General features: G+C 46.9%; 2 protein-coding genes across 2 annotated transcripts in view; one reads left to right on the top strand and one right to left on the bottom strand.

Annotated features, from left to right (window-relative positions):
• The window catches only part of ERG (ETS transcription factor ERG), a 414,806-nt gene that overhangs the window by 122,948 nt on the left and 265,580 nt on the right, over nucleotides 1-26,278 (top strand). The gene's annotated exons all lie outside the window — the stretch shown is intronic.
• LOC130357160 (fatty acyl-CoA hydrolase precursor, medium chain-like) overlaps nucleotides 12,074-26,278 on the bottom strand; it is a 43,289-nt gene continuing 29,084 nt past the window's right edge. Inside the window, exons 10-13 of the mRNA XM_056559646.1 lie at nucleotides 19,329-19,476; nucleotides 18,794-18,937; nucleotides 13,771-13,843; nucleotides 12,074-12,487 (exon numbers count right to left, since the gene is read on the bottom strand). Of these exons, the coding sequence (XP_056415621.1) occupies nucleotides 12,310-12,487; nucleotides 13,771-13,843; nucleotides 18,794-18,937; nucleotides 19,329-19,476 (543 nt within the window). The 3' untranslated portion in view covers nucleotides 12,074-12,309. The remainder of the gene's footprint in view (nucleotides 12,488-13,770; nucleotides 13,844-18,793; nucleotides 18,938-19,328; nucleotides 19,477-26,278) is intronic.

The following is a 26,278-nucleotide window of genomic DNA, read 5'->3' as shown; positions in this document are numbered from 1 at the left end:
AATTACCACCATATAGTGCCAATATAACATGGTCATATATAACCCACAATTTACTACAATATAGTGCCAATATAATATGGTCATATATAACCCACAATTTACCACCATATAGTGCCTAAATGATCTGTGAAACCCAAATAATACTTCTTTCAATACAAACAGAATACCACTGACATATGCAAACCATATAATACCACTATACATTGCCTAAATAATAGGTAGCATTAATATAACATTTCTTCAAATAACCAACGCAATACTACTGACATATACAACCCTTATGAGACAGTGATGCTTTTCCTCTTGATGCTTTGTTGTCTTCTTCCCAACATCCTGCCTGCTATACATCCTGTAATGGGCTTCCTATGTACAAGACGCTCTAGCCTCGAATTCATCCAATTCTCTCTTCCTCCTATTTGGGTGGGCTTATAGTGTACAGGACACTCTAGCTGGGAATTCAGCCAATTCTATCTCCCTCCTATCTGGGAGGGCTTATAGTGTACAGGACACTCTAGTTAGGAATTCAGCTAATTCTATCTCTCCCCCCCCCCCCTATTTGGGAGGGCTTATATTGTACAGGACATTCTAGTCAGGAATTCAGCCAATTCTATCTCCCTCCTATTTAGGAGTAGAATTGAGCACGAACATTCGTGATGCAAATTTTTTCATGAATATCCCTTCGCGATTTCGGGAATATTTAGAATATAGATAGTGCTATATATTCGTAATGATGAATATTCGTTTTATTGTGTTTTTTTCACGTGCAAATTTTTATGCGAATTTTCCCATGGGAAAAAAGGTGAACGAACATAGTGAATATGCGAATTTCGCGAACATAGGACGAATAATCATCAATTTCTTTGCGAAATATTGCAAATTCGAATATGGCCCCTGCCGCTCATCACTATTTAGGAGGGCTAATAATAGTGTACAGGACACTCTAGCCGGGAAATCAGCCAACTCTATCTCCCTCCTATTTGGGAGAACTTATTGTCAAAAAAGTGTAGAGGAAGGGAGATAGATGTTCATTTATTAGGCTAGTGTTTCCAAACCAGTGTGCCTCCAGCTGTTGCAAAACTACAACTCCCAGCATGCCCGGACAGCCAACGGCTGTCCGGGCATGCTGGAAGTTGTAGTTTTGCAACAGCTGGAGGCACCATGGTTGGGAAACACTGTATAAGACAGCTCCATATATCTTCATCTCAGTATTGAGATAGACTGAGATCAGAAGGGGTCTCAGAGCTGAGACCCCGACTGATCAAAACTTTTGACATGACAGTAACACATTAGTTGCCACCAGAGGGAGGTGAGGGAAAAATAGGTTTTGACGTTGAAGGTGTATGGGCACCATCATACCAAAGTTCTCCTCGAGATCTACAGATCCATCGATGAGGATGTTGAGGGGAGGGGGTGTTCTCAGGTCATTCACACCTATATTGGGGGTCAGGGTAGCCATGATGATCATTCCCAAGTATTCTTTGATCCCACACATCACACGCTATCTCACATGTTCACCTAACGTGATCCATTTTCATGATAAGACGTTCCGCATTCTGAAGGCTCTGGCTGGAGATTTACCACCAATAAGATCAAGAAGGAGGCAGAGGCTTTTAATCAGACGATAGCGCGAAGCAGATGTAGTCCAGGCTTTCATCCAGACCGGCAGGGTCACATACTTATAGGACTTCATTCCCAGTACAGATTGTATACATACGATGCAGACTGATGGTGGTGACAGGAGGACGCAGTAGGGAAGAGTCTGAGATGTTGACAGCCCGAAATCTCAGTAATTGCAACAATCACTTTATCTTATCTTCCATTTAATGGTGCCCGGAATTAAGACACTAAGCGAGTCCTTCACGAGTAATATCGTCATCTGAAAAAGCTGGGTGACCAGCAATGGGATCTCCCTTTTCGCGTCACCCAGCTTTACAAGTCTCCTGACTGGCCAGGGTGTATTCAATGACATTTGCCTTTATTATGGTTTAACTCGGAAGGACTTTAGGAAAGCTGGGTGAGAACCAATAAGACCCCCAATATACAGTTGTTAACCTTTGTTTACCTTTTTTTTTTTTTTTTTTTTTTAAGATGTCTTCTAGAGATTTATTGCTGCTTCTCTATTAAAAGGAACATTGGGGAAGGAAGGACAGAAGGAAGTGGAGAAGGAGGGAGAAAGGAGGTAAAGGGAGGAAGGAAACAAGGAAGAATTGGAGGAAGGAAGGAAAGTAGGTGAGAAGAAGGAAGAAAGGGAGGAAGAAAGAAGAGAGAAGGATTAAGGAAACAAGGAAGGAAGCAATGAAGGAAGGAAGGATGGATGGAGGAAGGAAGGAAAGAAGCAAAGTAGGTAAGAAGAAGGAAGGAAGGATGGAAGAAGAGAGAAGGATGAAGGAAACAAGGAAGGAAGCAAAGAAGGAAGGAAGGATGGAAAGTAGGTAAGAAGGTAGGAAGGAAGGAAAGTAGGTAAGAATAAGGAAGGAAGGAAAGTGGGTAAGAAGAAGGAAGGAAGGAAGGAAGGAAGAAGAGAGAAGGATGAAGGAAACAAGGAAAGAAGCATTGAAGGAAGGAAGGATGGAAAGTGGGTAAGAAGGAAGGAAGGAAGGAAAGAAGGAAGGAAAGTGGGTAAGAAGAAGGAAGAAAGGAAAGTGGGTAAGAAGAAGGAAGAAAGGAAAGTGGGTAAGAAGAAGGAAGAAATTAAGAAAGGAAGAAGAGAGAAGGGTGAAGGAAACAAGGAAGTAATCGAGGAATGAATGGGGAAGGAAGGAAGGATGGAGGAAGGAAGGACACAATTAGGATGAAAGGAAGGATAGAGAGGGACATAGAAATTAAGGAAGGAGAGAGTGGGAGGGTGGAAAGAAGAAAGGTGAGAGGGAGGGAGGGAGGAAGGATGGAGGAAGGAAAGTAGGTAGGAAGAAGGAAGGAAGGAAGAAGAGAGAAGGAAACAAGGAAGGAAGCAAAGAAGGAAGGAAGGATGGAAAGTAGGTAAGAAGGTGGGAAGGAAGGAAAGTATGTAAGAAGAAGGAAGGAAGGAAGGAAGGAAAGTGGGTAAGAAGAAGGAAGAAAGGACGGAAGGAAGGAAGAAGAGAGAAGGATGAAGGAAACAAGGAAGGAAGCAATGAAGGAAGGAAGGATGGAACGTAGGTAAGAAGAAGGAAGGAATAAAGGAAGGAAGAAGAGAGAAGGATGAAGGAAACAAGGAAGTAATTGAGAAAGGAATGGGAAGGAAGGAAGGAGGGAGGAATGAAGGACACAATGGGACGAAAGGAAGGATAGAGAGGGACATAGAAATTAAGGAAGGAGAGAGTGGGAGGGTGGAAAGAAGAAAGGTGAGAGGGAGGGAGGAAGGTTGGAAGGAAGGAAGAAGAGACAGGGGGGAAAGGAAGAAAGGGAAGAGAGAGGGAGAAAAGGAAAGAAGGAGGAAAGGTAAGGAGAAGAAAGGAAGATAATGAGGAAGAGAGATGGAGGCGAGGAGGGAGTGAGAGGGAGGAAAGTTTGGAGGAAGGATGGAAGGTGAGAGGAAGGAAGAGAAGGAGAGCAAAGAGAAAGGAAATAAGAAATGGCAAAGTTCAGGTACATTCTTGTCATCCACAGCCCCTTCTTTTTAGAATCTTTGGGCTCCCAGACTACAGTGCTCTCTAGCTTGATGCTGATGGTGGAGGAGTCACAATTCTCAATATGTTTTACAATATACAAGTAGTTTATATATTAATATCTTCTGGACTTCCCGCCAGTTAAGAAGCTGCGGCGTGCCTACCGCTCTTTCATTTCTCCAGACTGGTCCAGATGTTTTTTTTTTCCGGATTTCATAAGATTGTGAAGTCCTGAATGTTGAGTATCTTGGTCTCCATCCAAAGTAAAGAAAACTAAGGGTAAAGGCGTGTGGACAGCATCTGACTTCCTCCCGCAGAAATCTTCTATGAAACAATAGCTGCTCTAATCTGAGGGCATGAAGACGGAGCAGTGACAGATGTCTACGGCACTTCTCATCTTTATCACAAGATCCTGCACCCCAGATGTACAGTATGGCCGGGCCCCGAGGCAAAGATTTAACAAAAACCTATCATTTTATACACTCGTAAAAATTATAAAGCCTGCACCGAAGCTGATGTTGTAAAAAAAAAGAGGTCCTGAGATATACAAAGTGCTCGGCTTTATTTTTATGGCCTAGGTCCGCCGTTTACTGGTAATTCATGGACATCAATAAAATGTGTATTTTTAGTGACTTGGCCTTTCTGTCTTTCAACACTGACAAACATCCCACGTGAACGAGCCATCTGGGTCTGGAGCCCGGAGGAGAAGCCTTTCCATGAGGTTTTTAAACTCTCCAAAAGTTTGCAAGTGGAAAATAAAGCAGATGAGACATGACTCATATTCACTGCGCTGCCGGAACGTTCTCTCAAGGACTTAAAGGGGTACTCCGCTGCTCAGCGTTTGGAACAAACTGTACCGAACGCTGGAGCCGGCAGCTTGTGACGTCATAGCCCGCCCCCTCATGACATCACACCCCGCCCCCTCAATGCAAGTCTATGGGAGGGGGCGTGACGGCCGTCACGCCCCCTCCCACAGATTTGCATTGAGGGGTTAGGGCGTGACGTGACACCACGAAGAGGGTGTGGCTATGATGCCATGAGGAGGCGGGGCTATGACGTCACAAGCTCCCGGCTCCAGCGTTCTGAACAGTTTGTTCCAAACGCTGAGCAGCTGAGTACCCATTTAATATTCAACCTGCTTTTAAAAACTAAGGTAATCTTAAAGGGGTACTCCAGAGGAAATATATATATATATTTTTAAATCAACTGGTGCCAGAAAGTTATACAGCTTTGTAAATTCATTCTATTTAAAAAACTTACTACAGTGGTCCCTCAACATATGATATTAATTGGTTCCAGGAGAACCATCATATGTTGAAATCATCATATGTCGAGTACATATGTCTATGTAAAAATGGCAATTGGTTCTGGCGCCTCGGAACCATTGTATGTTGAATACATATCTCTATTGGAAACTGCTAATTGGTTCTGGGATGACCATTGTATGTGGAGTGTATGGGGAGTGTTTAACAAACCAGGGGGCCTCCGGCTGTTGCACAACTGCAACTCCCAGCATGCATGTACAGCCATTGACTGTCTGGGCATGCTGGGAGTTATACTTTTGCAACAGCTGGAGGCACACTGATAGGGAAACATTGATGTATGGGGTGTATAGTGTGTATATGTATTGTATGTGATGTGTGACATCGCATACAGTACTGTACAGTTCTTTAAATACCTTCAGGGAGGACAGAATGTTGTTACGCCGAGCGCTCCGGGTCCCCGCTCCTCCCCGGAGCGCTCGCTTCTCTCTCGCTACCGCAGCGCTCCGGGCAGCTCCACTGACCCGGTGCGCTGCGATACCGTCTCCAGCCGGGATGCGATTCGCGATGCGGGTAGCGCTCGCTCGCGATGCGCATCCCGGCTCCCGTACCTGACTCGCTCTCCGTCTGTCCTGTCCCGGCGCGCGCGGCCCCGCTCCCTAGGGCGCGCGCGCGCCGGGTCTCTGCGATTTAAAGGGCCACTGCGCCGCTGATTGGCGCAGTGGTTCCAATTAGTGTGTTCACCTGTGCACTCCCTATTTATACCTCACTTCCCCTTCACTCCCTCGCCGGATCTTGTTGCCATTGTGCCAGTGAAAGCGTTTCCTTGTGTGTTCCTAGCCTGTGTTCCAGACCTCCTGCCGTTGCCCCCGACTACGATCCTTGCTGCCTGCCCCGACCTTCTGCTACGTCCGACCTTGCTTCTGTCTACTCCCTTGTACCGCGCCTATCTTCAGCAGTCAGAGAGGTTGAGCCGTTGCTAGTGGATACGACCTGGTCACTACCGCCTCAGCAAGACCATCCCGCTTTGCGGCGGGCTCTGGTGAAAACCAGTAGTGACTTAGAACCGATCCACTAGCACGGTCCACGCCAATCCCTCTCTGGCACAGAGGATCCACTACCTGCCAGCCGGCATCGTGACAGTAGATCCGGCCATGGATCCCGCTGAAGTTCCTCTGCCAGTTGTCGCCGACCTCACCACGGTGGTCGCCCAGCAGTCACAACAGATAGCGCAACAAGGCCAACAGCTGTCTCAACTGACCGTGATGCTACAGCAGCTACTACCACAGCTTCAGCAATCATCTCCTCCGCCAGCTCCTGCACCTCCTCCGCAGCGAGTGGCCGCTTCTGGTCTACGACTATCCTTGCCGGATAAATTTGATGGGGACTCTAAATTCTGCCGTGGCTTTCTTTCCCAATGTTCCCTGCACTTGGAGATGATGTCGGACCAGTTCCCTACTGAAAGGTCTAAGGTGGCTTTCGTAGTCAGCCTTCTGTCTGGAAAAGCTCTGTCATGGGCCACACCCCTCTGGGACCGCAATGACCCCGTCACTGCCTCTATACACTCCTTCTTCTCGGAAATTCGAAGTGTCTTTGAGGAACCTGCCCGAGCCTCTTCTGCTGAGACTGCCCTGTTGAACCTGGTCCAGGGTAATTCTTCCGTTGGCGAGTACGCCGTACAATTCCGTACTCTTGCTTCAGAATTATCCTGGAATAATGAGGCCCTCTGCGCGACCTTTAAAAAAGGCCTATCCAGCAACATTAAAGATGTTCTGGCCGCACGAGAAATCCCTGCTAACCTACATGAACTCATCCATCTTGCCACTCGCATTGACATGCGTTTTTCCGAAAGGCGTCAGGAGCTCCGCCAGGATATGGACTTTGTTCGCACAAGGCGTTTTTTCTCCCCGGCTCCTCTCTCCTCTGGTCCCCTGCAATCCGTTCCTGTGCCTCCCGCCGTGGAGGCTATGCAGGTCGACCGGTCTCGCCTGACACCTCAAGAGAGGACACGACGCCGCATGGAGAGTCTCTGCCTGTACTGTGCCAGTACCGAACACTTCCTGAAGGATTGTCCTATCCGTCCTCCCCGCCTGGAAAGACGTACGCTGACTCCGCACAAAGGTGAGACAGTCCTTGATGTCTACTCTGCTTCTCCACGTCTTACTGTGCCTGTGCGGATATCTGCCTCTGCCTTCTCCTTCTCTACTATGGCCTTCTTGGATTCCGGATCTGCAGGAAATTTTATTTTGGCCTCTCTCGTCAACAGGTTCAACATCCCAGTGACCAGTCTCGCCAAACCCCTCTACATCAATTGTGTAAACAATGAAAGATTGGACTGTACCATACGTTTCCGCACGGAGCCCCTTCTAATGTGCATCGGACCTCATCACGAGAAGATTGAATTTTTGGTCCTCCCCAATTGCACTTCCGAAATCCTCCTTGGACTACCTTGGCTTCAACTCCATTCCCCAACCCTGGATTGGTCCTCTGGGGAGATCAAGAGTTGGGGGCCCTCTTGTTTCAAGGACTGCCTAAAACCGGTTCCCAGTACCCCTTGCCGTGACTCTGTGGTTCCCCCTGTAACCGGTCTCCCTAAGGCCTATATGGACTTTGCGGATGTTTTTTGCAAAAAACAAGCTGAGACTCTACCTCCTCACAGGCCTTATGATTGTCCTATTGACCTCCTCCCGGGCACTACTCCACCCCGGGGCAGAATCTATCCTCTGTCCGCCCCAGAGACTCTTGGTATGTCGGAGTACATCCAGGAAAATTTAAAAAAAGGCTTTATCCGTAAATCCTCCTCTCCTGCCGGAGCCGGATTTTTCTTTGTGTCCAAAAAAGATGGCTCTCTACGTCCTTGCATTGACTACCGCGGTCTTAATAAAATCACGGTAAAGAACCGCTACTCCCTACCCCTCATCTCTGAACTCTTTGATCGCCTCCAAGGTGCCCACATCTTTACCAAACTGGACTTAAGAGGTGCTTATAATCTCATCCGCATCAGAGAGGGGGATGAATGGAAAACGGCATTTAACACTAGAGATGGACACTTTGAGTATCTGGTCATGCCCTTTGGCCTGTGCAACGCCCCTGCCGTCTTCCAAGACTTTGTTAATGAAATTTTTCGTGATCTCTTATACTCCTGTGTTGTTGTATATCTGGACGATATCCTGATTTTTTCTGCCAATCTAGAAGAACACCGCCAGCATGTCCGTATGGTTCTTCAGAGACTTCGTGACAATCAACTTTATGCCAAGATAGAGAAATGTCTGTTTGAATGCCAATCTCTTCCTTTCCTAGGATACTTGGTCTCTGGCCAGGGACTACAAATGGATCCAGACAAACTCTCTGCCGTCTTAGATTGGCCACGCCCCTCCGGACTCCGTGCTATCCAACGTTTTTTGGGGTTCGCCAATTATTACAGGCAATTTATTCCACATTTTTCTACCGTTGTGGCCCCTATCGTGGCTTTAACCAAAAAAAATGCCAATCCCAAGTCTTGGCCTCCTCAAGCGGAAGACGCCTTTAAACGGCTCAAGTCTGCCTTTTCTTCGGCTCCCGTGCTCTCCAGACCTGACCCATCTAAACCCTTCCTATTGGAGGTTGATGCCTCCTCTGTAGGAGCTGGAGCGGTCCTTCTACAAAAAAATTCTTCCGGGCATGCTGTTACTTGTGGTTTTTTTTCTAGGACCTTCTCTCCGGCGGAGAGGAACTACTCCATCGGGGATCGAGAGCTTCTAGCCATTAAATTAGCACTTGAGGAATGGAGGCATCTGCTGGAGGGATCAAGATTTCCAGTTATTATTTACACCGATCACAAGAACCTCTCCTATCTCCAGTCTGCCCAACGGCTGAATCCTCGCCAGGCCAGGTGGTCTCTGTTCTTTGCCCGATTTAACTTTGAAATTCACTTTCGGCCTGCCGATAAGAACATTAGGGCCGATGCTCTCTCTCGTTCCTCGGATGCCTCGGAAGTTGAACTCTCTCCGCAACACATCATTCCTCCTGACTGCCTGATTTCCACTTCTCCAGCCTCCATCAGGCAAACTCCTCCAGGAAAGACCTTCGTCTCTCCACGCCAACGCCTCGGAATCCTCAAATGGGGTCACTCCTCCCATCTCGCAGGTCATGCAGGCATCAAGAAATCTGTGCAACTCATCTCTCGCTTCTATTGGTGGCCGACTCTGGAGACGGATGTCGTGGACTTTGTGCGAGCCTGCACTGTCTGTGCCCGGGATAAGACTCCTCGCCAGAAGCCCGCTGGTTTTCTTCATCCTCTGCCTGTCCCTGAACAGCCTTGGTCTCTGATTGGTATGGATTTTATTACAGACCTACCCCCATCCCGTGGCAACACTGTTGTTTGGGTGGTCGTTGATCGATTCTCCAAGATGGCACATTTCATCCCTCTTCCTGGTCTTCCTTCAGCGCCTCAGTTGGCTAAACAATTTTTTGTACACATTTTTCGTCTTCACGGGTTGCCCTCTGGTTTGCCCGCTGTAGATGAAGTGACTCGTGATCTTTCCACCATATGGAAAGAGACCCAAGATTCTCTTTTACAGGCTTCATCTCGCATGAAAAAGTTTGCCGATAAGAAAAGAAGAGCTCCCCCCATTTTTGCTCCCGGAGACAAGGTATGGCTCTCCGCTAAATATGTCCGCTTTCGTGTCCCCAGTTACAAACTGGGTCCACGCTATCTTGGTCCTTTCAAAGTCTTGTGCCAAATTAATCCCGTCTCTTACAAACTTCTTCTTCCTCCTTCTCTCCGTATTCCTAATGCCTTTCATGTCTCTCTTCTTAAACCACTCATCATCAACCGTTTCTCTCCCAAATTAGTTTCTCCCACTCCTGTCTCCGGTTCTTCTGACGTCTTCTCAGTGAAAGAGATACTGGCCTCCAAGACGGTCAGAGGAAAAAGGTTCTTTTTGGTGGATTGGGAGGGCTGTGGACCTGAAGAGAGATCCTGGGAACCTGAGGACAACATCCTAGACAAAAGTCTGCTCCTCAGGTTCTCAGGCTCTAAGAAGAGGGGGAGACCCAAGGGGGGGGGTACTGTTACGCCGAGCGCTCCGGGTCCCCGCTCCTCCCCGGAGCGCTCGCTTCTCTCTCGCTACCGCAGCGCTCCGGGCAGCTCCACTGACCCGGTGCGCTGCGATACCGTCTCCAGCCGGGATGCGATTCGCGATGCGGGTAGCGCCCGCTCGCGATGCGCATCCCGGCTCCCGTACCTGACTCGCTCTCCGTCTGTCCTGTCCCGGCGCGCGCGGCCCCGCTCCCTAGGGCGCGCGCGCGCCGGGTCTCTGCGATTTAAAGGGCCACTGCGCCGCTGATTGGCGCAGTGGTTCCAATTAGTGTGTTCACCTGTGCACTCCCTATTTATACCTCACTTCCCCTTCACTCCCTCGCCGGATCTTGTTGCCATTGTGCCAGTGAAAGCGTTTCCTTGTGTGTTCCTAGCCTGTGTTCCAGACCTCCTGCCGTTGCCCCTGACTACGATCCTTGCTGCCTGCCCCGACCTTCTGCTACGTCCGACCTTGCTTCTGTCTACTCCCTTGTACCGCGCCTATCTTCAGCAGTCAGAGAGGTTGAGCCGTTGCTAGTGGATACGACCTGGTCACTACCGCCGCAGCAAGACCATCCCGCTTTGCGGCGGGCTCTGGTGAAAACCAGTAGTGACTTAGAACCGATCCACTAGCACGGTCCACGCCAATCCCTCTCTGGCACAGAGGATCCACTACCTGCCAGCCGGCATCGTGACAAATGTCCTCATCACGATCCTGCCGACTACAGCTCTATAGGAAAGGAAGGGAAGGGCAGCCAGCAGCTCATTGGATGCCTGCAGCAAGATGCTGCAGGCTATTGGCTAGAGCTGCACTGGGGGGGGGGGGGCTTACATGGAGCTCACAGTGGAAGCCTGCGTGAGTTAGCAGGACAGCATGTGAGTAACAGGAGGCAGAACGGGGCACACGGGGCACATTATACAACTATCTGTCAGTTGCTGAAGTTGTCAGCGCTGTCAGATAGCTGTTTGTACGATGGCCCCGACACACAGCATCATCATATTTCGATGCTGCCTTCAACATACGATGGGCTCTGAGAGGCCATCATATGTTGAAATTATCATATGTCGGGGCCATCATAAGTCGGGGGGTCACTGTACTTATCAGCTGCTATAGGCTCCAGAGGAAGTTGTGTAGTTCTTTCCATCCTGACCACAGTGCTCTCTGCTGCCAACTCTGTCTGTGTCAGGAACTGTCCAGATCAGGAGAAAATTCCCAAAGCAATCCTCTCCTGCTCTGGACAGTTCCTGACATGGACAGAGGTGGCAGCAGAGAGCAATGTGCTCAGACAAGTAGGGCTCTATGCAGGCTTCTGGTTTGTCAATGAGCCCTGCCTGTCCCGCCCTCACTTCCTGTATTTTGTCCTTGCACAGAGACACACCTATTTTTACCCAAAAATATACACATTTTTTAACCAATGTATATAACAAATATAGATATAATGTATTATCTACATTATATAAATATTTTTTGCAAGTGACAGGTAAATTTAAGATCATGAACAACCAACATCAAAAAACGTATATCCATTGCACCAACTCTGGATTTAAAGGATAAAAGTAAAAGAAAGGTAACTGATAATTGTAATGGAAAAGCAATAGAGCCACTAGACCGTGTGTTCCCCACCTAAAGATCATCATGAAATTTAGAAGCTATCTGCTCTTGAAAAATCAAAATTTTCGCAATATTTGGGTACAAACTTGTCTGAATGTATATCATTCTCCAATAGTATTGTGCGAAAGAGAAAATGGGGTGGACTAACAAAACTAAGGCAAAGGTAATCTGGAAAGGTGCGGCACAGGAGTGCGTTGGCGACACCAGAATAAGGTTGACAGCGGTGGCCCAAAATCCAATGAGTGTATATAGCAATGTAAATATAGAAGACAGGACTGCACTCACCATTCAACGAGGCTTTATTGAAGTCTTCCAGACATGGCAAGCGGGTTCGGTGGTGGTGGCGGGGGGACGGAACTGGAACAGACTGTTTCACGCTTTCACAGCGCTTCTTCCAGCTGATAACGGCTGGAAGAAGCGCTGTGAAAGCGTGAAACAGTCTGTTCCAGTTCCGTCCCCTGCCTCTACCATCAAAGCCGCTTGTCATGTCTGGAAGACTTCAATAAAGCATCGTTGAATGGTGAGTGCAGTCCTGTCTTCTATATTTACATTCCAATACTATTGTGTTTGCATCCTTACTATCACAATCTGTATTAGAATAAAACCCCTTTATTGAGCTAATGTCTTCATCAAGTATTTATGGCCAAATGGTTGTTCCCATTTATCTCTAAAATGAGAAGGAGTAGGGAGGAGCCCCATTACGGTCCCACATTTAGGTGAAGTGTTTCTGAGGAGACTACGGGTCACAGTCCATCATGGATGCTGGTGTAGAAAATCCTTTGGAGACAGCTATAGCTCTATGTGCTCCTGCTTTTCCTGTAGCATCTTCTGAGGAAGCACCTTGGTCCAGAATTCATACTTTTCAGTCTTCAGGTGTTTCGCAGCCTTCTGCTCCAAGTTAATCTCCAAGTAACCTTCATCTTGGTCATACGGTGGCCAATACACCAGGCCTGGCCCATTGGGATTACTGTGGACGAGAAGAGAAAGGAATCAATATCATCCCAAAAAAATGTAAAAACATAGGGGGAGAGTTATCGAAACCTGTGCAGAGGAAAAGTTGCTGAGTTGCCCATAGCAACCAATCAGACCGCTTCTTTCATTTTGCAGAGGCCTTTTCAAAAATGAAAGAAGAAATGTGATTGGTTGCTATGGGCAACTGGTCCTATTTTTCTCTGCACTGGTTTTGATAACTGTTCTGTGATGGTAGACACCTTGTTACGGACCCTGAAGAAGTCAGTGAATGTGAAAATGACTCTGCAGGAGATAAATCACTTATAGAACAGGCCTGCAACATACAGTCACAACCAGCAAATGTCTGCCTGACACAGTCCTTAAAGGGATACTCCGCTGCTCAGCGTTTGGAACAAACTGTTCCGAACGCTGGAGGCGGGAGCTTGTAATGTCATAGCCCCGCCCCCTCATGACATCACATCCCACCCCCTCAATGAAAGTCTATGGGAGGGGGCATGACGGCCCCTCCCATAGACTTGCATTGAGGGGGCGGTGCGTGATGTAATGAGGGGGCGGGGCTATGACATCACAAGCTCCCAGTGCCGACTCTAGCGTTCGAAACAGTTTGTTCCAAATGCCGAGCATCGGAGTACCCCTTTAAAGTGTACCTGTAAGATCCCACAAAATGAATAATATTTTACTCAGTACCTAATCCTGACCATGTACATCTCATTTTTATGCCTCTATTACCTATATTTATTATAGAAAATCCCTCTTTTCATTAGCTCACAGTGTTAGAAATCCTCTCAGGGAAGGGGGCGTGTCCCTCCTTGTGTTGTGGGAGGTGATTGGTGTGTGGTGGAAGGGGGGCGTGTCCCTCCGTTGTTGTGGTGGTAGATGATTGGTGTGTGGTGAAGGAAGGCATGTCCCTCCCTTGTGGTGGTGGGAGGTGATTGGTGTGTGGTGGAGCAGGGCGTGTCCCTCCCTTGTGGTGGTGGTAGATGATTGGTGTGTGGTGGAGGGGGGCATCTACCTCCCTTGTGGTGGTGGGAGGTGATTGGTGTGTGGTGGAGCAGAGCGTGTCCCTCCCTTGTGGTGGTGGTAGATGATTGGTGTGTGGTGGAGGGGGGCATGTCCCTCCCTTGTGGTGGTGGGAGGTGATTGGTGTGTGGTGGAGGGGGGCATGTCCCTCCCTTGTGGTGGTGGGAGGTGATTGGTGTGTCTTCTCATTGGTAACAACATATAAAAAGTTTTTGGATCTGACAGTGCCCATTTAAGTCATATGTACTTATCTCTCACCCAGTGCGGGCAAAGTTGGCCCAATACTTCATAATAGTCTTACTCAAATTCTTCTCTTCTTCCTTGAAAGCTTCTGTGATAATAAAAGACCAAAATATGAAGAATAATTAGACCAAAATATGTGGTAGATGACATAGGAAATCCTTTTGGGGCACCATGTGTATTCTGCACATTTTGTAGTAAACTAAACATAAATTGAAGTAATACCGAATTACACAAACGGTGACCTCAAATGGGTTTCACAAAAGTTTTGTTTGCCACGAAGTTGCCTCACAGGATGTTATGTACAGATTACATCAGGGTTCCCCAACAGAATAAGAACAAGGCTGAGAAGCCAAATTCATATTTCCAAATATATCACCCTCTGCAGCCAGTCTGTATAAGTGAAGACTCTGAGGCCTTTAGCCAGGTTCTATGTGCTTCACCTGCAGGGCTGGTGCAAGGATTTTTGCCACCCTAGGCGAAATCTAATTTTGGTGACCCTTGACCCTGCCCATTGGCTCTGCCCTTTGATACATCTGCCCTTACTACTTTGGTGACACACTGTAACAAACCTCCTCCTCGTGTAATTACCTTACAACTGGGGTGACACACTGTAACAAACCTCCTCCTTATGTAATCTCCTTACTACTGGGGTGACACACTGTAACACCTCATCATGTATTCTCCTTACTACTGGGGTGACACACTGTAACAAACTTCCTCCTCATGTAATCTCCTTCCTACTGGGGTGACACACTGTAACACCTCATCATGTAATCTCCTTACTACTGGGGTGACACACTGTAACAAACCCCTTCCTCATGTAATCTCCTTACTACTGGGGTGATACACTGTAACAAACATCCTCCTCAGGTAATCTCCTTATTACTGGGGTGACACACTGTAACAAACCTCCTCCTCATGTAATCTCCGTACTACTGGGGTGACACACTGTAATAAACCTCCTCTTCATGTAATCACCTTACTACTGGGGTGACACACTGTAACAAACCTCCTCCTCATGTAATTTCCTTACTACTGGGGTGACACACTGTAACAAACCTCCTCCTCATGTAATCACCTTACTACTGGGATAATACATTGTAACAAACCTCCTCCTCATGTAATCTCCTTACTACTGGGGTGATACACTGTAACAAACATTCTCCTCATGTAATCTCCTTACTACTGGGGTGACACACTGTAACAAACCTCCTCCTCATGTAATCTCCTTACTACTGGGGTGACACACTGTAATAAACCTCCTCTTCATGTAATCACCTTACTACTGGGGTGACACACTGTAACAAACCTCCTCCTCATGTAATCTCCTTACTACTGGGGTGACACACTGTAACAAACCTCCTCCTCATGTAATCTCCTTACTACTGGGGTGACACACTGTAACAAACCTCCTCATGTATTCTCCTTACTACTGGGGTGACACACTGTAACAAACCTCCTCCTCATGTAATCTCCTTCCTACTGGGGTGACACACTGTAACACCTCATCATGTAATCTCCTTACTACTGGGGTGACACACTGTAACAAACCCCTTCCTCATGTAATCTCCTTACTACTGGGGTGATACACTGTAACAAACATCCTCCTCAGGTAATCTCCTTACTACTGGGGTGACACACTGTAACAAACCTCCTCCTCATGTAATCTCCGTACTACTGGGGTGACACACTGTAATAAACCTCCTCTTCATGTAATCACCTTACTACTGGGGTGACACACTGTAACAAACCTCCTCCTCATGTAATTTCCTTACTACTGGGGTGACACACTGTAACAAACCTCCTCCTCATGTAATCACCTTACTACTGGGATAATACATTGTAACAAACCTCCTCCTCATGTAATCTCCTTACTACTGGGGTGATACACTGTAACAAACATCCTCCTCATGTAATCTCCTTACTACTGGGGTGACACACTGTAACAAACCTCCTCCTCATGTAATCTCCTTACTACTGGGGTGACACACTGTAATAAACCTCCTCTTCTTGTAATCACCTTACTACTGGGGTGACACACTGTAACAAACCTCCTCCTCATGTAATCTCCTTACTACTGGGGTGACACACTGTTACAAACCTCCTCCTCATGTAATCACCTTACTACTGGGATAATACATTGTAACAAACCTCCTCCTCATGTAATCTCCTTACTACTGGGGTGACACACTGTAATAAACCTCCTCCTCATGTAATCTCCTTACTACTGGGGTGACACACTGTAACAAACCTCCTCCTCATGTAATCTCCTTACTACTGGGGTGACACACTGTAACAAACCTCCTCCTCATGTAATCTCCTTACTACTGGGATGACACACTGTAACAAACCTCCTCCTCATGTAATCTCCTTACTACTGGGGTGACACACTGTAACAAACCTCCTCATGTATTCTCCTTACTACTGGGGTGAGACACTGTAACAAACCTCCTCCTCATGTAATCTCCTTCCTACTGGGGTGACACACTGTAACACCTCATCATGTAATCTCCTTACTACTGGGGTGACACACTGTAACAAACCCCTTCCTCATGTAATCTCCTTACTACTGGGGTGATACACTGTAACAAACATCCTCCTCAGGTAATCTCCTTACTACTGGGGTGACACACTGTAACAAACCTCCTCCTCATGTAATCTCCGTACTACTGGGGTGACACACTGTAATAAACCTCCTCTTCATGTAATCACCTTACTACTGGGGTGACACACTGTAACAAACCTCCTCCTCATGTAATTTCCTTACTACTGGGGTGACACACTGTAACAAACCTCCTCATGTATTCTCCTTACTACTGGGGTGACACACTGTAACAAACCTCCTCCTCATGTAATCTCCTTCCTACTGGGGTGACACACTGTAACACCTCATCATGTAATCTCCTTACTACTGGGGTGACACACTGTAACAAACCCCTTCCTCATGTAATCTCCTTACTACTGGGGTGATACACTGTAACAAACATCCTCCTCAGGTAATCTCCTTACTACTGGGGTGACACACTGTAACAAACCTCCTCCTCATGTAATCTCCGTACTACTGGGGTGACACACTGTAATAAACCTCCTCTTCATGTAATCACCTTACTACTGGGGTGACACACTGTAACAAACCTCCTCCTCATGTAATTTCCTTACTACTGGGGTGACACACTGTAACAAACCTCCTCCTCATGTAATCACCTTACTACTGGGATAATACATTGTAACAAACCTCCTCCTCATGTAATCTCCTTACTACTGGGGTGATACACTGTAACAAACATCCTCCTCATGTAATCTCCTTACTACTGGGGTGACACACTGTAACAAACCTCCTCCTCATGTAATCTCCTTACTACTGGGGTGACACACTGTAATAAACCTCCTCTTCTTGTAATCACCTTACTACTGGGGTGACACACTGTAACAAACCTCCTCCTCATGTAATCTCCTTACTACTGGGGTGACACACTGTTACAAACCTCCTCCTCATGTAATCACCTTACTACTGGGATAATACATTGTAACAAACCTCCTCCTCATGTAATCTCCTTACTACTGGGGTGACACACTGTAATAAACCTCCTCCTCATGTAATCTCCTTACTACTGGGGTGACACACTGTAACAAACCTCCTCCTCATGTAATCTCCTTACTACTGGGGTGACACACTGTAACAAACCTCCTCCTCATGTAATCTCCTTACTACTGGGATGACACACTGTAACAAACCTCCTCCTCATGTAATCTCCTTACTACTGGGGTGACACACTGTAACAAACCTCCTCATGTATTCTCCTTACTACTGGGGTGAGACACTGTAACAAACCTCCTCCTCATGTAATCTCCTTCCTACTGGGGTGACACACTGTAACACCTCATCATGTAATCTCCTTACTACTGGGGTGACACACTGTAACAAACCCCTTCCTCATGTAATCTCCTTACTACTGGGGTGATACACTGTAACAAACATCCTCCTCAGGTAATCTCCTTACTACTGGGGTGACACACTGTAACAAACCTCCTCCTCATGTAATCTCCGTACTACTGGGGTGACACACTGTAATAAACCTCCTCTTCATGTAATCACCTTACTACTGGGGTGACACACTGTAACAAACCTCCTCCTCATGTAATTTCCTTACTACTGGGGTGACACACTGTAACAAACCTCCTCCTCATGTAATCACCTTACTACTGGGATAATACATTGTAACAAACCTCCTCCTCATGTAATCTCCTTACTACTGGGGTGATACACTGTAACAAACATCCTCATCATGTAATCTCCTTACTACTGGGGTGACACACTGTAACAAACCTCCTCCTCATGTAATCTCCTTACTACTGGGGTGACACACTGTAATAAACCTCCTCTTCATGTAATCACCTTACTACTGGGGTGACACACTGTAACAAACCTCCTCCTCATGTAATCTCCATACTACTGGGGTGACACACTGTAACAAACCTCCTCCTCATGTAATCACCTTACTACTGGGATAATACATTGTAACAAACCTCCTCCTCATGTAATCTCCTTACTACTGGGGTGACACACTGTAATAAACCTCCTCCTCATGTAATCTCCTTACTACTGGGGTGACACACTGTAACAAACCTCCTCCTCATGTAATCTCCTTACTACTGGGGTGACACACTGTAACAAACCTCCTCCTCATGTAATCTCCTTACTACTGGGGTGACACACTGTAACAAACCTCCTCCTCATGTAATCTCCTTACTACTGGGGTGACACACTGTAACAAACCTCCTCATGTAATCTCCTTACTACTGGGGTGACACACTGTAACAAACCTCCTCATGTAATCTCCTTACTACTGGGGTGACACACTGTAGCAAACATACAATAGAGTAGGTGGTGCTGGCTGGGCGGGTGCCTAGGATGAGCTGGGGGTGCTTCAGAGGCTGGCTGTTAACTTTTTTGCAATGGGCAGAGCGGCGCCCCTCATCCAGAGGGCACTCTAGGTGGCTGCCTATTTTGCCTATAGGCAGAACCGGCCCTGTTCACCTGTGGGTAGAATATCACCCTCCAAAAATGGACCGCCCATCACAAAGAACAACTCATCGCCGTGATCAGCCTTCACGAAGTCTGGCCTAGAGTCCTCAAAGATGGAGGGACGGTGCTGGAACCGGCCGGTGGGATGGCCGGAATCTGGAAAAAAAGGAGACCCCCATTATCAAAGGGAGGAATAGAAAACATTCTAAACATTCTATACAAAGAATATTGGGGGTATTATCCTTTGTATATGGAAAATATTCTGCATCTTGTATCTCGTAAGATGAGAAGACCCCAAGGTCACAGGGGGCCGAAGAGAATGTCCTACGTATAGAATTGTGGGGTATTTCATCCTATAGATCAGTAGTCTCATACTGTGGCCTTCCAGACGTTGCAAAACTTCTCCTCCCGGCATGCCCGGACAGCCAACGGCTGTCCGGGCATGCTGGGAGGTGAAGTTTTGCAACGTCTGGAAGGCCACAGTATGAGAGCACTGCTATAGATAGTCCATATATGAAGAGGCTATTCTGTATCTTGAACCTTGTACCTCTGTGATATTTGGCCGTTTTCAGTGCCGGGATGATAAACATGAAGTCTCCAGCTAGATCCATGAAGCGGTTCCGGATTTCGGCAGGATCGGTCTCATCTCCGAAATACTCGTCTATCAGGAGACTGGTGGCACTGGAGAATGACCTCTGAAATAAGTCAAGATATTCAGAGATGAGGTTGAGGTTACAAAGCTGCATGGTGGGAATGGAATTTGGACTAGATAGCCTTGGGGACGTCAGGATATTAGGATATGCTTTGTGACGGACATCTCAACCAGTGTTTCGCTTCAGCATTAAAGGGTTACTCCGGTAGAAAACTTTTTTTTTAATCAACTGGTGCCAGAAAGTTAAACAGATTTATAAATTAGTTCTATTAAAAAATCTTAATCCTTCCACTACTTATTAGCTGCTGAATACTACAGAGGAAAATATTTTCTTTTTGGAACACAGTGCTCTCTGCTGACATCACGAGCACAGTGCTCTCTGCCGACATCTCTGTCCATTTTAGGAACTGTCCAGAGTAGCATATGTTTGCTATGGGGATTTTCTCCTACTCTGGACAGTTCTTAAAATGGACAGAGATGTCAGCAGAGAGCACTGTGTTCCAAAAAGAAAATAATTTCCTCTGTAGTATTCAGCAGCTAATAAGTACTGGAAGGATTTTTAGAAGTCTATGAGCCGACCGGAGTGAACCGCAGCCTCCGGTTGGCTGCGTTTTCGGCCGTATGCGGTTTCCCGACCGTAGGCAAAAACACGGTCGACCACATTTTTGCCTGCGGTCGGGAAACCGCATACGGCCGAAAACGCAGCCGACCGGAGGCTGCGGTTCACTCCGGTCGGCTCATAGACATGCATTAAATACGGTTACCCTATACGGCTGAGTGCGGGCGCCGCGATTAAGCCCCGCCCACCCCTCCCCCCAGCCGTATACGGGAACCGTAAGTACAAAACGTGGTGTGAACCCAGCCTAACATGGAGCCGCCCTCACCTGGTGTCCAAAGGAGCAGCTAACCCTGGAACAGGTAAAGAGTACAGAACGTGTAATACCTCCCTGTACTGTAGGGGGCGCTACCAGACAGCCAGTCAGTGTATGCACTTGAGTAATACAGGGGTTTTACCAGTGAATGCTCATTCTGATTGGTCAGTTCTTCCGGCCATTGACATGTTTTACAGATCTGGACTGTCTGTACATTGTATGGTGAGTCTGGTTTCAAGTTACAATGGTCAAGAAAAGACCATTGTATGGTAAAACTATTGTATGTTGAGGCCATTGTAAGTTGAGGGATCACTGTGTGTCCCAAATGGCACATGGCTTTCCATCTAAATAACAAAAAAATTCCTCCCCCCCTTTCCCCCAATGAGCAGCTCTCCTATCAATATAGGGTAGTGCCGTAGTAGTTCTTTCACCATCGTTCTTCCCATTCCTACCCGCAATCCTGTGATATTCATACTCTAAGAATGATACAAGGATACGAATAATTATCGTTATACAGATTATTGGGATTATGTGATCATTTCCTTGCCTGTCATTCTTACCAATGGAACGATCCATCCGAACTCTTGGTTGGTGACTCCAATCATAAATGGGACACGGTTCGCCTCTTTATCCACTAATATCTGTTCCACAGGTTTAGGGAAGAACACCCCATCGATGGTTGCAGGCAGAATCATCCTATTCTGAAAGATGAACAGAGCAACGCAAGACCAATGCATATTATTCATCATACGGTGCGCAGTAAAGGAAGTCAAGTACCTAAAATGGACAGGCTTTAATGGGAACCTATTACGTGGAAAAACGCTATGAAAGTGCTAACGCATTCCATGATTCATAGCAAGTCTTTATTGTGATTAGAGATGTCGCAAACATAAAATGTTTGGTTCGCCAACGGCGAAGGCGAACTTCCGCAAATGTTTGCGAACCGGCGAACCAGGCGAACCCGCCATTGACTTCAATGGGCAGGCAAATTTTAAAACCCACAGGGACTCTTTCTGGCCACAATAGTGATTTAAAAGTTGTTTCAAGGGGACTAATACCTGGACTGTCAAAAATGGCAAAACTCCTATGGAAAATTACATAGTTGATGCAGAGTCTGGTTTTAACCCATAAAGGGCATCAATCACCTATTATTCCTAAATGGTTTGGATTAACGTGCTTTAGCCCCCTTTAGGCAGCACATAGAGCCCCCCTTTAGGCATCACATAGATTCCCCCATATTAGGCATCACATAGTTAGAGCCCCCCTTTAGGCAGCACATAGATTCCCCCATATTAGGCATCACATAGTTAGAGCCTCCCTTTAGGCAGCACATAGGTAAAGCCTCCCTTTAAGTAGCACATAGAGCCCCCTTTAGGCAGCACATAGTTAGATCCCTCCTTTAGGCATCACATAGTTAGATCCCCCCTTTAGGCCGCACATAGATTCCCCCATGTTAGGCAGCACATAGTTAGAGCCTCCCTTTAAGCAGCACATAGAGCCCCCTTTAGGTATCACATAGATTCCCCCATATTAGGCAGCACATAGTTAGAGCCCCCCTTTAGGCAGCACATAGAGCCCCCCTTTAGGCAGCACATAGATTCCCCCATATTAGGCAGCACATAGTTAGAGCCTCCCTTTAGGCAGCACATAGAGCCCCCTTTAGGCAGCACATATTTAGATCCCCCTTTATGCAGCACATAGATTCCCCCATATTAGGCCGCACATAGTTAGAGCCCCCCTTTAGGCAGCACTGGTTTTATTTCACAGCCAAAAAAGGTATTATTTTTTTTTTATTTGAACAACTGTCACACCAAATGTGATTTGCACTAGTGTGACAATGAGCAAAAAAGGTTGCCAGAGGAGTTCCCCTTTTAAGCAGAGGTCCCCAACCAGGGTGCCTCCAGCAGTTGCAAGACACACGGACTGAACTTACAGCCTTTTAATACTGTAGTTAGTTGCTTGAAGGAAATTAAGTTTTACAGCGGAGTACCCCTTTTAACCAGCGGTTCCTTCCCAACCAGGGTGCCTCCAGCTATTGCAAGAAACACAAACTGAACTTATAGCCTTTTAATACTGTAGTTAGTTGCTTGAAGGAAATTAATTTTTACACCGGAGTACCCCTTTTAACCAGCGGTCCCCTCCCAACCAGGGTGCCTCCAGCTGTTGCAAGACACACGCACTGATATTTGAGCCCTAACAAGGGCTTTTAGGGTGCTGTCCTTAAATCAGATGTTAGACTAGTGCTTTAGCAGTAAAGTGGACCCTGAATACACCACCTAGCAGCAACCTAGCTATCACTTTCCCTATTACAGCAGGAGCAGCTTCTCTGACCCTCCACTTTCTAAGCCTGCAGCATGCCGAATGAATGTAAAATGGCGTCCGTGCAGGAGGTAGGAGGGTCTGGAAGGGAGGGACTACTGCTGATTGGCTGTAATGTGTCTGCTTACTCTGACTCACAGGGTCAAAGTATAGGGGGCGAATCGAACTTCACATATGTTCGCCCGGCGATGCGAACGCGAACATGCTAAGTTCGCCGGGAACTGTTCGCCGTCGAACAATTCGCGACATCTCTAATTGTGATTGTCTGTGGCTTTCATACCTTATAAGCTCTGCTGGAATCCTGCACAGACGCCATTCATCTGGACTGTGGTGCAGGTTCAGCGGTGGTTTTGTCGCCACATGGCAATCCAAATTAACAGAGCATTTTAGCAGTGTGCTACCTAGTTCAAATACCTATGCATCTATTCGGGGGTTGTACAAGTGATCAAGTGGGAGCACCTCCACCAACTGAGAGCTAGGAAAGACTCTCTGCATACTGGACACAGAAGTCCAAAATAGCTAAGGACTACAGGAGTAAGTGACTGGGCAAGAACTTTTAACTGCATGTGCGTCCTGGAAACGCACATACTGGTCTCTTGCTTGGGGTTCTACAAAAAGTGTCCAGGATGCTAGCAAAGACTAGCAGCTGTGCCCCCATACACCTCCTGGTCCAGGTAGGCAGAGGCACCATAGGCAGATGCCTACCCATTGTTGCAGCTCCAAATCCTGGAAATTATTATTATTGCCAGTAAAAAATGGCCTCCCAGTGCATATACCAGCTAGGCCATTCTGTCACAGCTCTGACAATGTGCTTGTGATCTGAGCTCCCACAATGCACTGCACTCATGGAACCGGTGGAAGTGATATGGCCGCTTACGATGTCATTGGAGAAGTACATAATGCTATACATAAAGCAAAGCATTTTCTCCACATGATCAGATCTGATTTGTAAAGTATAGGCCTAGAGCTTGACTTTACTCTAAGCCTACTGACTACTTCCCTACACGGATCAGGGACTCTATATGACTGCAGAGACTGTACCATGGAAACTACAATAGACACCATCGCCTCTTCAGATTTTGCCTTCAGACAGTCCACAACCGTGTTCACGTCACAGCCCGACATATCGGCCAAAGTCTACAAAAGTGAGGGAAAAAAGACCAATGGCAAGAGATCTGAATCTCTATTGTATTCCATATTGTCTTCTGCTCGATCCATGACGATAACGGTGGAGCAACCACAGATGATCTTACAATAACTTTTAACTTACGCTTCTGAATAACAAAACTTCTTCTGGAGAGTTGGTCGTGAAAGTTGGCAGTATGATGACACCGCTCTCGGCAATAGCTTTGTGGAATAAGCCCTTGGCTAATGGAGACACCACCTGGGGATGAGACAATAAAAGGTTACCTTCTGCACCTATATCTCCGGGAGTACTCCGTCACCAGTGAAAGAGCTTAGTTTTGAGTAACCAGCATTGTTTGTTCTATGTTATCTGGATATTGATCTTGGCTTGGCGATTGGTACCTCGCTATCTCACGTTGCTGACCCCGGCTAGTCTGACCTCGCTTTTCTGTGTGTTTGTCTAGATTTATTTCTGTTAGTTTTGTATGACTCCAACTGTTTCCCGACTCTAGCTGTATTTTATTGTTTTGACTCAGTCCTCGCATGTACCTAGGAAGGGACCGTCCTCGTGGTTGTGGACCCATTGTTTAGGATGGGTACGCAAGTAGGCAGGCACAGAGGGTGTGGGCAAGATTAGGGCTGCACTCTATCCCTGCCCAACGTGACAATAAGAACCCAAATATCAGCCTTACCAGTGCAGAGACACTGATCGCCCCTGCAGACATCCCAAATATAGTCACAGAGTTGGGGTCACCTCCGAAATCTGCAATGTTCTCCTGAACCCACCGAAGAGCGGCCACCTGATCCAAGTAGCCATAGTTCCCAGAAGCTTGGTCATTTCCAGTGCTAGGATAAGGAAAACAAAGAGTCCTCACTGAGGTGACCTAGAATATGTTGGGGTGAAATCCAAAGCTGATGTGGTAGAATGTTATCTCAAATTGAGGGTAAAACATTAGGACAAAATGATCACCTGAAATGTGCCAGAATTCTGGTGCAAATACCATGTGCCACATTTAATAGGTTTTTTTAGAAACTTTTTTCACCTTGCTAGATGAGAAAGGTATGGCTTAGAGCAATTGTCTCCAAACTGTGGACCTCTAGATGTTGCAAAACTACACCACCTAGTATAACCAGATAGCAAAAGCTAGACGAAGAGGTATGGCATAGAACAGTGATCTCCACTGACTTAGAGGGAAAGTGGGCACAGCATGGCGAAATACACCACCTTGTGTGAAACGTGTAGGGCAACAAAACAGGTCTAAAGTAAGCCAACTAGAGTACACGTACGCAAAGTAGTTTATACCACAGGTGATCGGCACACGGCACAATGTGTCATGTTGGCGAATACTGATGACTTACCCCACGAACATGTCAACAGCAATCACTTTATACGATACCTGAAGAAACCGAGGAGCCCCAGCCGGTACTGGATGGAAACGACTACAACATTTTCATGGGCAACCAATGCAGAACCCTCAAACATCATGGCGCCTCCTATGATCAGGCTTCCTTCGTGTATAAACAGCATGACCTAAGCAGAAGATGAAGCCGTCTGTGAGGGTGCATTCACACCACATTTTAGCCCCCTATCCGGATTTCTGACCAGACTGAAAACCACAGCAAACCACGGTTTTCAGTTCGTTAAGAAAACCAGATACGGGGCAAAAATGAGCCAACTGTCACTGTTTGACTCCTGTTGGCTCATTCAAATGAATGGGAAGGGGGCCGGTTCTGGCTGGGATATGGGAGCACCCGGTTTTCACTCTCTCAAGCCGGATCCGGTCCCCGTATAGCTAAAATGTGGTGTGAACCCACCCATACTGATGGACACAGTCGGGTCAGGGTGAATGAAGTCTGTACCCATAAATTGTTTCCTCAATGATCACAAGGTGTCCAGGCCGTGAGGCAACTAATAGGCCCCAAGCCATGATGCCCCCTCCACCACAACTAGGATGAGGTTCTGGTGTTGGTGTGTAGTAGCTACATCCTACTTTTTTCTATTTGTAGACAGTTTGTCTAAACATTGGGGAGATTTATCAAAACCTGTCCAGAGGAAAAGTTGCTGAGTTGCCCATAGCAACTAATCAGATCGCTTCTTTTATTTTTGAACAGGCCTCTGAAAAATGAAAGAAGCGATCTGATTGGTTGCTATGGCTAACTCATCAACTTTTCCTCTGGACAGGTTTTGATAAATCTCCCCCAATGTCTTTGATGGTGCTCTTAATGCATTTTCCATTTTTATTCATCTCTATATTGTGTCTTCTGAGGTCTCTTGAAAGTTTTTTGCATTGAGGCACGGTTCACAACTACCCGTCTTGAGAAGAAAAAGTTTTGTCAGCAACCAGGCAATGTTTTCGGAGCCTCTGTTAAAGGGGTAGTCCAGGGGTGAAAAACTTATCCCCTATCCTAAGGTTAGGGGATAAGTTTGAGATTGCGGGGGGTCCTAATGCTGGGGCCCCCAGCGATCTCTCTGTATGGGGGCCAGGCTCGCTGGCTAAATAGCGGGTGTCGACCACCGCATGAAGCGGC

The sequence above is a fragment of the Hyla sarda genome, chromosome 2 (genome assembly GCF_029499605.1).
Source record: "Hyla sarda isolate aHylSar1 chromosome 2, aHylSar1.hap1, whole genome shotgun sequence".
Classification (NCBI taxonomy): domain Eukaryota; kingdom Metazoa; phylum Chordata; class Amphibia; order Anura; family Hylidae; genus Hyla; species Hyla sarda.
This window is presented reverse-complemented; position numbering and strand designations above follow the sequence as displayed.